General features: G+C 42.1%; 1 protein-coding gene across 1 annotated transcript in view; it reads left to right on the top strand.

The window, feature by feature from the left end:
* The window catches only part of cntln (centlein, centrosomal protein), an 87,300-nt gene that overhangs the window by 3,151 nt on the left and 71,649 nt on the right, over positions 1-12,500 (top strand). The window contains exon 2 of the mRNA XM_047812802.1: positions 496-672. Within this exon, the coding sequence (XP_047668758.1) occupies positions 496-672 (177 nt within the window). The remainder of the gene's footprint in view (positions 1-495; positions 673-12,500) is intronic.

Raw genomic sequence — 12,500 nt, 5'->3', positions numbered from 1 at the left:
CACACCACACACACTGCCTCATACCACAAGGTAAACACACACACACACACACACCACACACACTGCCTCATACCACAAGGTGAACACACACACACACCACACACCGCCTCATACTACAAGGTAAACACACACACACACACACACACACTGCCTCATACCACAAGGTAAACACACACACACACACACACCACACACACTGCCTCATACCACAATGTAAACACACACACCACACACAGTGCCTCATACCACAAGGTAAACACACACACACCACACACAGTGCCTCATACCACAAGGTAAACACACACACACCACACACACTGCCTCATACCACAAGGTAAACACACACAAACACACACCACACACACACACACACCACACACACAACCTGTCTTGTATAGCACATCACCATTTGAAGTTGATTTTTTTTGAAGTGCAGCATAATGTGTGTGCATGTGTGTGTGTGCGTGTGTGTGTGTGTGTGTGTGTGTGTGTCAGCTGTACAGTGAGTTGAGTGTTTCCTACCAGGCCCTCCGTGTCAGTGAGGAGCAGCTGCGACAGAGAGACGCCTCTCTCACTGAACAGCTTTGTCAGAAGGAAAAGCAGGTCTCTGAACTTCAGGACCAACTTCAGCAGATCCAACAGCTGGTAACACCCCACCCTCTGTCCCATCAGGTGAGCACTACACCCTACAGAGTGTCTTAGTGTGCGCTACACCCTTCAGTGTGTCCTAGTGTGTGCTACACCCTTCAGTGTGTCCTAGTGTGCGCTACACCCTACAGAGTGTCCTAGTGTGCGCTACACCCTACAGTGTGTCCTAGTGTGCGCTACACCCTACAGAGTGTCTTAGTGTGCGCTACACCCTTCAGTGTGTCCTAGTGTGCGCTACACCCTTCAGTGTGTCCTAGTGTGCGGTACACCCTACAGTGTGTCCTAGTGTGCGCTACACCCTACAGTGTGTCCTAGTGTGCGCTACACCCTACAGTGTGTCCTAGTGTGCGCTACACCCTACAGAGTGTCCTAGTGTGCGCTACACCCTACAGAGTGTCCTAGTGTGCGCTACACCCTACAGAGTGTCCTAGTGTGCGCTACACCCTACAGAGTGTCCTAGTGTGCGCTACACCCTACAGTGTGTCCTAGTGTGCGCTACACCCTACAGAGTGTCCTAGTGTGCGCTACACCCTACAGAGTGTCCTAGTGTGCGCTACACCCTACAGAGTGTCCTAGTGTGCGCTACACCCTACAGAGTGTCCTAGTGTGCGCTACACCCTACAGAGTGTCCTAGTGTGCGCTACACCCTACAGAGTGTCCTAGTGTGCGCTACACCCTACAGAGTGTCCTAGTGTGCGCTACACCCTACAGAGTGTCCTAGTGTGCGCTACACCCTACAGTGTGTCCTAGTGTGCGCTACACCCTACAGTGTGTCCTAGTGTGCGCTACACCCTACAGAGTGTCCTAGTGTGCGCTACACCCTACAGTGTGTCCTAGTGTGCGCTACACCCTACAGTGTGTCCTAGTGTGCGCTACACCCTACAGTGTGTCCTAGTGTGCGCTACACCCTACAGTGTGTCCTAGTGTGCGCTACACCCTACAGAGTGTCCTAGTGTGCGCTACACCCTACAGAGTGTCCTAGTGTGCGCTACACCCTACAGAGTGTCCTAGTGTGCGCTACACCATGTACCAGATTAAAGTTATTACATTTAGAGTTTGTTCATATCTGTATAATTCTCTCGGCTGAGATCAGACTGCTACACCGAGTGCCTTCACATTGGATGTGTGAGGTCTGATTAATCAGGTTTGTTATCAGGTTCTCGCCCTGCAGCACCTGATGGACCACAGGTGGCTTCGCTCTGCTGGTTGCCAGCATGTGCTCAGGGAGGGAACATAATCTAGCTGTAGAACTTTTTAGCGCTGATTTTTAGATAAAAGCTCAGAGTCATTAAAGCGAGCGGCCACATGAGCGTGAGCGAATCCCTCCTTCCTCTTTTGTTAACATCCATTAATTCAGTGTTCAGCGTTCAAATATAAATGGATCAATTAGTGAGTCATTAAATACAACTAGGCAAAGTTCCCTCAGTAATTACTGTTCAGATCTGCAGGGCTGCATTCCAGGAAAAGGAGGTGCATGTGTGTGGTGTGTGTGTGTGTGTGTGTGTGTGTGTGCTGTGTGTGCGTGCTGTGGTGTTTGTGTGTGTATGTGTGGTGTATGTAGTGTGTATATGTGTGTGGTGTGGTGTGTGTGTGTGTGTTTGGTTGGTGTGTGGTGTGTATGTGGTGTTAGTGTGTGTGCGTGTGGTGTGTGTGTGTTTGTGGTGTGTGTATGGATGTGTTTGTGTGTGTGTGTGTGTATATATATGTGTACGTGTGTGTGTGTGTGTGTATATATATGTGTGTGTGTGTGTTTGTGTGTGTGTGTATATATATATGTGTATGTGTGTGTGTGTGTGTGTGTATATATGTGTGTGTGTGTGTGTGTGTGTGTGTACAGTAACACAGTCTTTCTGGTGTGACTGTAGACTCCGTGATTCAAGGCCCTGCATTAATATGAACTTGTGTTTACTGAACACGCGTCACAGCTTCTCCTTAACACACACACATGAAAGTGAGCAGATCAGGTATCCTGACGTGCTGCACGGTCAGTGGGGCTTTTATTAATTTGCCCCGACAGGAGTGTGTGTTTCTTTATAATCCAGAATTCCGTAACAACTAGAACACCTGTACAGCTGTAATGCACCGGTGTTTTTTCTTGAGCAGGGTTTCATTTTAAATTTAAATGTTTGCGAGTCTGTGATGGAGATGATCAAAGTGTGGGTTGGTGGGGGATCGCTCTCTCTCTCTCTCTCTCTCTCTCTCTCTCTCTCTCTCTCTCTCTCTCGCCCCATGGTGTGTGTGTGTGTGAGGGTGATCTCTGATTTAAATAAGGGGCTTTGAACAGTGTGCTGAGGAGGGAAAGAAGCAGGAGGCACAGAAACACACACAGTCAGGACTCTACATTTATTTATCACACTCCTCATCCGACTGATCAGCCACTTCATAGCTAACAACAAATGACACAGATATATAACTAACTGCTGGTATAGAAGATCCTGAGTGACACACACACACTTCCCTTACACACAGCACCAGCACCGCTGACGTCTACAGATGTTAATAAATAGCTCCTAACGTCACCATTTCAACCGTTTTTAACACACGTTTATGTGGACTGCCTGGAGTACAGTCCCTGTGAACGAGCCGTTACTATAGAAACAATAACATACTGTAATATTAAGCTGTGTCTTACAGAGACGCTGCTGTTCATAAAAAGGGCTGTGAGATTTGAGGATTTAACTTCTACACCATTTCACCCTCACTGAGTCAGAACTGAAAATGTTATGACAGGATCCAGCAGTTCGAAGGAGGTGGAGACAAAAAGCACTTTCAGTTCATTTGGTTGCCGTGGTGCCGTGACCCGGATCGGGCTTTGGGGTGTGGATGCTGAGTCTGAAGGCCTGTGTAGATTCAGGTGGAATGCAGCATTTATTTTTTTTGCCTACTCAGCCACTGTTGCCAGGTGGTCCGCTGCCACGGCGATCCCAGATAGGGAGCTCCCATTGGTGGGTTCCTGGCTGCACTCTACTCTGATTGGGAGTGTGTGTTTCAGGTCGCCATCCATCACTTTGCCCCACACGCACCACGCTTCCTGGGCTCTAAAGTCCAAATCATAATTGTACTGGGCAGCAATTCAGAGTGAAACACACACACACACACACACACACACACACACACACACCTCCATCCTGCATGGGCTGTCATTAGTGAGAGATTTGGTGTGATTCAGTGCCAGACATTGTCCGGCTTCTGCCCAAATTACTCTTCTCACTGAAACCCAGGCTGTTTAAGGATCTGTCCCAAATCTTAAGACTCTTCAGTTCTTGCTAAAACTTCACCCATTTAAAGCTTCTGCTGCAAACTCAAAGCTGCTTAGATTTCAAATCCAAATCAAATGTTATTTGTCACACATACAGAGTACAGACATGCAGTGAAATGCCTTTTCTATCTGTCCGCTATTCAAACATAAGGAACGCCATTAGGGATAAAAAATATAACCAAAAGGAGAATATAAAAATAAAGTATAAAATATAAGTGAAATATAATGAATATACAGTACAGACCAAAAGTTTGACACAGCTTCTCATTCAAAGAGTTTTCTTTATTTTCATGACTATGAAAATTGTAGATTCACACTGAAGGCATCAAAACTATGAATTAACACATGTGGAATTATATACGTACGTAACAAAAAGTGTGACACGACTGAAAATATGTCATATTCTAGGTTCTTTAAAGTCGCCACCTTTTGCTCTGATTACTGCTTTGCACACACTCTTGGCATTCTCTTGATGAGCTTCAAGAGGTCGTCACCTGAAATGGTCTTCCGACAGTCTTGAAGGAGTTCCCAGAGATGCTTAGCACGTGTTGGCCCTTTTGCCTTCACTCTGAGGTCCAGCTCACCCCAAACCGTCTCGATCGGGTTCAGGTCCGGTGACTGTGGAGGCCGTCATCTGGTGCAGCACCACATCACTCTCCTTCATGGTCAAATAGCCCTTACACAGCCTGGAGGTGTGTTTGGGGTCATTGTCCTGTTGAAAAGGGGGTGTGTCCAAACTTTTGGAAGGTGTGTCCAAACTGTTGGTCTGTACTGTACATAAATATACGTAAATGCGTATGGTTTTAATGATTGTCCTTAAAGTGTCCATGTGCAGTATGGTGTGTATAAAGTGGTACTGTGCTGTGCAAGTCCAGTGTTAGTGTCAGTCCCAGTGTTAGTGTCAGTCCCAGTGTTAGTGTCGGTCCCCGAGTTAGTGTCGGTCCCAGTGTTAGTGTCGGTCCCCGAGTTAGTGTCGGTCCCAGTGTTAGTGTCAGTCCCAGTGTTAGTGTCAGTCCCAGTGTTAGTGTCGGTCCCAGTGTTAGTGTCGGTCCCAGAGTTAGTGTCGGTCCCAGTGTTGGTGTCGGTCCCAGAGTAAGTGTCGGTCCCAGTGTTAGTGTCAGTCCCAGTGTTAGTGTCAGTCCCAGTGTTAGTGTCGGTCCCAGTGTTAGTGTCGGTCCCCGAGTTAGTGTCGGTCCCCGAGTTAAAGGGTCGGTCCCCGAGATAAAGGGTCGGTCCCCGAGATAAAGGGACAATCCAGGGTGATGTGTGTGGGGGGGTGATGTGATGTCCCCCCATGGGTGGTATGGGGGTGATGTGATGTGGAGGGTGATATGGGTGATGCCCCTTCTCTAACTGTCCTGTATAGAGGCTAAATGCAGCTGTAAGCCGGAGCTGTTGTACGTGTGAGGATCAGAGTCATGTCAGAAATCCACTACATCCTGGAGCTGACATGATGGAGTGGTCAGTGATGGAGACGGGTGGAGTGTGAATGGTTCTTGGTAATTACAGTCTAAAGGTTATTCAGGGAAGAAGATCCACAGCTTCTCTTTATAAACACTCTGAAATAAGGAGAATTATATTCACCAGTTCCAGGAAACAGCACTCATGCCTTCTTCATCATTGGACCCGTTTTGGAGCTTAAATAATTAACAGACATGGTTACTTTGATGTTGGGGTGTATGGGAGTGTGTGTGTGTGTATTACCCATGATGCCGTGTGTGTGTGTGTGTGTGTGTGTGTATTAACCATGATGCCGTGTGTGTGTATTATGTAGAACCCACTATACATATGATTGGTTTATAAATGTACCACTGAGATGAGAGCGAACTGAATTAAAGTGTACGTTTGTGCTACACACTTATGTTCGGGACACAAATTCATAAAGGAAATTGACCTTTAACCTTTAATGTCATCGAAATGTTTTTGTTTTTATTTTAGCATTTTTTTGGTGTTTTTAAATTTTTTGAATAAAGTTTAAATTAAAAAATAATAAAAGTATTTGGTAAGCCTTGAGTGATGTGATGAAAGTTGTATAGTCCTCCCGTTAGTGCTCTCTCTGTGTATGTGTGTGCGTGCGTGCGTGCGTGTGTGTGTGCGTGCGTGTGTGTGTGTGTGTGTGTGTGTGCGTGTGTGTGTTTTAGTGATTAGCATTATCGAACTCAGGAGCTGTCAGATGTATAATTGAAGTATCAGCCACACACACATACACCTGGTTATGTGGGGTCATGTTTAGGAGAGTACCCATGTTTCCTTTGATCAGGAGTGTGTGTGTGTGTGTGTGCTGCATACTGAGAGCCCACCAGTGTGTTTAAGCTTTAAATGTTTCACTCTGATGGACCAGACGGAGAAAGATCACACTACATCGACAGTCTTCATGTAGCTTTAAATCTGAATAAACTGATGATGGAGTCGAACACAAGAGGACGGGTTCTTCTCGGGCTCTTGTTCATCTCCAGGGTTCTTTCTCAGTCCAGGTCTGGGACTGGTTCCTTGTTCATTAGGTTCATGAGTCTTCTCCTGAGTTTCTGCAGGAGTTCTACATGAGCGAATGACGTGTGTCGTGTGGAGTTTGTGTCTCGTACTGACCCCAGCTGGTTCTGACTTGGCTTGTCAAGGTGTTGATCAGTGCTGATGGTAGTAGCTGTGTCTATATGCCCTAACTAGCTCAACACATTTTTTATGTGCTTTTTTTTTTTTTTACATGCTTGTTTGTTCATCTACAATCGTATTGTTCTTCCCTTCAGCTATGATAAAGACACGTTTCTTTCTGTTAGTCGCCCGGGTTACGTACTTATGTGTGGGCGGAGCTATCGATACAGGGGTGGGACCCGTTTGGGTTAGGGGCGTGTTTGTTTTGGTGATTTTATATGTCGACATCGGCTTTCAAACAACGGAGACCGCACCTTTAAGTAACACTAAACATTTCATGCTATTTACTTCTTACCTGCTGGGACATCATGTTAGTGTACAGTTTGTTTTTACTGAGCTCAGGGTTCTGGCCTGGTTCTTCCCCGCTGTGTTCAGGCTTCACTTTAGTTCTTCTCTGAGTTTTGGGTTGGACTTTGTTCTGGCTCTGCTCTAGATGTCATGGTTCTTGACTTGATTTGAGTTGTTCAGGTTGTGTGTGGGATTTAGGTCCTGTGTTGGCACACTGTGGTTGGTCCGGTTTGTTTTGTGTTGTAAACGGTGGATTTTCAATGTTAACTCAAATTCTTTCTCATTTGCATGCAGCAGACGGGTCACGAGCCTCAGGGAGCAAAATCACAAACCCGTCCATATGTTCCTGCCCAGCCAGATCCCACAAGAGCCTAATCGCGTTCTGTAATTACACCACTCCTCCCTCTCCTCCCTCCATCTCTCTCTCTCTCGCTCTCTCTCTCTCTCTCTTTCTTCATCTCTCACACTATACACTCCCCCCACCCCCACCCCCTCCCGCTGGCTGGAAATGAGAGAAAAGCCCTCAAACACAGATAATTTGTAAATTGCTTCATGTGGTTACTGCTGCTGCCGAACTCTGTCGGCTGTTTTTTTTCTTCCTTCCTTCCTTTTTCTTTTTTTTTGGTGAAGGGGACTGCTTGAAATTATAAATAATTGTAACAGATGCAGCAATATGGCCGGCCTCCAGCAAACGAGGCCCCAGATAATTTGGCCGACCCCCTTTGACAGGCCAATTTAATAAAACGCGAACAAAATCTTCCCGCTAATAATTTATCATTCTCTCTCCCAATTGGTTAAACTTAATTACCCTGGCAGTTAACAAGGTCACACCCAGATGCCAAGCGCCGCTGTAGTTTTGATAATGCGATCAGGAACTCAAAAGGTGATGACAGTCCTGTTGTATCTTTCATTACTTCTCAACTTGGTGAGAAAATGCAGGTGCCGAGGCTGTCAGTCCACGCTAATTATCCCCTCGTCATATCCTTTAGGTTTTACAGCTCGGATCACGGCACAAAGAGAGAGAGACGGAAAACAACTCAGCCTGCTTTATTTACTGTGTAATATAAACAGTAAATACACTATACTCTCACACTATATACTGTACTACACACTATACTGTACTACACACTATACTCTCACACTATATACTGTACTACACACTATACTGTACTACACACTATACTCTCACACTATATACTGTACTACACACTATACTGTACTACACACTATATACTGTACTACACACTATACTGTACTACACACTATATACTGTACTACACACTATACTGTACTACACACTATATACTGTACTACACACTATACTGTACTACACACTATATACTGTACTACACACTATACTGTACTACACACTATATACTGTACTACACACTATACTGTACTACACACTATATACTGTACTACACACTATACTCTCACACTATATACTGTACTACACACTATATACTGTACTACACACTATACTGTACTACACACTATATACTGTACTACACACTATACTCTCACACTATATACTGTACTACACACTATATACTGTACTACACACTATACTGTACTACACACTATATACTGTACTACACACTATACTCTCACACTATATACTGTACTACACACTATACTCTCACACTATATACTGTACTACACACTATATACTGTACTACACACTATATACTGTACTACACACTATACTGTACTACACACTATACTGTACTACACACTATACTGTACTACACACTATATACTGTACTACACACTATATACTGTATTACACACTATATACTGTACTACACACTATATACTGTACTACACACTATATACTGTATTACACACTATATACTGTACTACACACTATACTGTACTACACACTATACTCTCACACTATATACTGTACTACACACTATATACTGTACTACACACTATACTGTACTACACACTATATACTGTACTACACACTATACTCTCACACTATATACTGTACTACACACTATACTCTCACACTATATACTGTACTACACACTATACTGTACTACACACTATATACTGTACTACACACTATACTCTCACACTATATACTGTACTACACACTATGTACTGTACTACACACTATACTCTCACACTATATACTGTACTACACACTATATACTGTACTACACACTATACTCTCACACTATATACTGTACTACACACTATACTGTACTACACACTATATACTGTACTACACACTATACTCTCACACTATATACTGTACTACACACTATACTCTCACACTATATACTGTACTACACACTATATACTGTACTACACACTATATACTGTACTACACACTATACTGTACTACACACTATACTGTACTACACACTATACTGTACTACACACTATATACTGTACTACACACTATATACTGTATTACACACTATATACTGTACTACACACTATATACTGTACTACACACTATATACTGTATTACACACTATATACTGTACTACACACTATACTGTACTACACACTATACTCTCACACTATATACTGTACTACACACTATATACTGTACTACACACTATACTGTACTACACACTATATACTGTACTACACACTATATACTGTACTACACACTATACTCTCACACTATATACTGTACTACACACTATATACTGTACTACACACTATACTGTACTACACACTATATACTGTACTACACACTATATACTGTACTACACACTATATACTGTACTACACACTATATACTGTACTACACACTATATACTGTACTACACACTATACTGTACTACACACTATATACTGTACTACACACTATACTCTCACACTATATACTGTACTACACACTATATACTGTACTACACACTATATACTGTACTACACACTATACTCTCACACTATATACTGTACTACACACTATATACTGTACTACACACTATACTGTACTACACACTATATACTGTACTACACACTATACTCTCACACTATATACTGTACTACACACTATATACTGTACTACACACTATATACTGTACTACACACTATATACTGTACTACACACTATACTGTACTACACACTATATACTGTACTACACACTATACTCTCACACTATATACTGTACTACACACTATACTGTACTACACACTATACTCTCACACTATATACTGTACTACACACTATATACTGTACTACACACTATACTGTACTACACACTATACTCTCACACTATATACTGTACTACACACTATATACTGTACTACACACTATACTCTCACACTATATACTGTACTACACACTATATACTGTACTACACACTATACTCTCACACTATATACTGTACTACACACTATATACTGTACTACACACTATACTCTCACACTATATACTGTACTACACACTATACTCTCACACTATATACTGTACTACACACTATGTACTGTACTACACACTATACTCTCACACTATATACTGTACTACACACTATATACTGTACTACACACTATACTCTCACACTATATACTGTATTACACACTATATACTGTACTACACACTATACTGTACTACACACTATACTCTCACACTATATACTGTACTACACACTATATACTGTACTACACACTATACTCTCACACTATATACTGTACTACACACTATACTCTCACACTATATACTGTACTACACACTATATACTGTACTACACACTATACTCTCACACTATATACTGTACTACACACTATATACTGTACTACACACTATACTCTCACACTATATACTGTATTACACACTATATACTGTACTACACACTATACTGTACTACACACTATACTCTCACACTATATACTGTATTACACACTATATACTGTACTACACACTATACTGTACTACACACTATACTCTCACACTATATACTGTACTACACACTATACTCACACTATATACTGTACTACACACTATACTCTCTCACTATACTCTCACACTATATACTGTACTACACACTACACACTGCACTGCACTCACACTAAACACTACACTATACACTACACTACACACTACACTTTCACACTATACTATACACTATACACTACACTACACACTATACTCTCACACTATACACTACACTATACACTGCACTTTCACACTATACACTACACTATACACTACACTATACACTGCACTCTCACACTATACACTACACTCTCACACTATACACTACACTATACACCACACAATACACTACACTCTCACACTATACTATACACTATACACTACACTATACACTGCACTCTCACACTATACTATACACTATACACTACACTATACACTGCACTCTCACACTATACACTATACACTGCACTCTCACACTATACACTACACTATACACTGCACTCTCACACTATACTATACACTATACACTGCACTCTCACACTATACTATACACTATACACTGCACTCTCACACTATACACTACACTATACACTGCACTCTCACACTATACACTACACTATACACTGCACTCTCACACTATACTATACACTATACACTGCACTCTCACACTATACTATACACTATACACTGCACTCTCACACTATACTATACACTATACACTGCACTCTCACACTACACACTACACTATACACTGCACTCTCACACTATACTATACACTATACACTGCACTCTCACACTATACTATACACTATACACTGCACTCTCACACTATACTATACACTATACACTGCACTCTCACACTATACTATACACTATACACTGCACTCTCACACTACACTATACACTACACACTACACTATACACTGCACTCTCACACTATACTATACACTACACACTACACTATACACTGCACTTTCACACTATACTATACACTATACACTACACTATACACTGCACTCTCACACTGTACACTACACTATACACTGCACTCTCACACTATACTATACACTATACACTGCACTCACACTATACTATACACTATACACTGCACTCTCACACTATACTATACACTATACACTGCACTCTCACACTACACTATACACTACACACTACACTATACACTGCACTCTCACACTATACTATACACTATACACTACACTATACACTGCACTTTCACACTATACTATACACTATACACTACACTATACACTGCACTCTCACACTATACTATACACTATACACTACACTATACACTACACTCTCACACTACACTATACACTACACTATACTATACACTATACACTACACTATACACTACACTCTCACACTACACTATACACTACACTATACTATACACTATACACTACACTATACACTGCACTCTCACACTACACTATACACTACACACTACACTATACACTGCACTCTCACACTATACTATACACTATACACTACACTATACACTGCACTCTCACACTACACTATACACTACACACTACACTATACACTGCACTCTCACACTATACTATACACTACACACTACACTATACACTGCACTTTCACACTATACTATACACTATACACTACACTATACACTGCACTCTCACACTGTACACTACACTATACACTGCACTTTCACACTATACTATACACTATACACTACACTATACACTGCACTCTCACACTATACTATAC

The sequence above is a fragment of the Tachysurus fulvidraco genome, chromosome 4 (assembly GCF_022655615.1).
Source record: "Tachysurus fulvidraco isolate hzauxx_2018 chromosome 4, HZAU_PFXX_2.0, whole genome shotgun sequence".
Classification (NCBI taxonomy): domain Eukaryota; kingdom Metazoa; phylum Chordata; class Actinopteri; order Siluriformes; family Bagridae; genus Tachysurus; species Tachysurus fulvidraco.
This window is presented reverse-complemented; position numbering and strand designations above follow the sequence as displayed.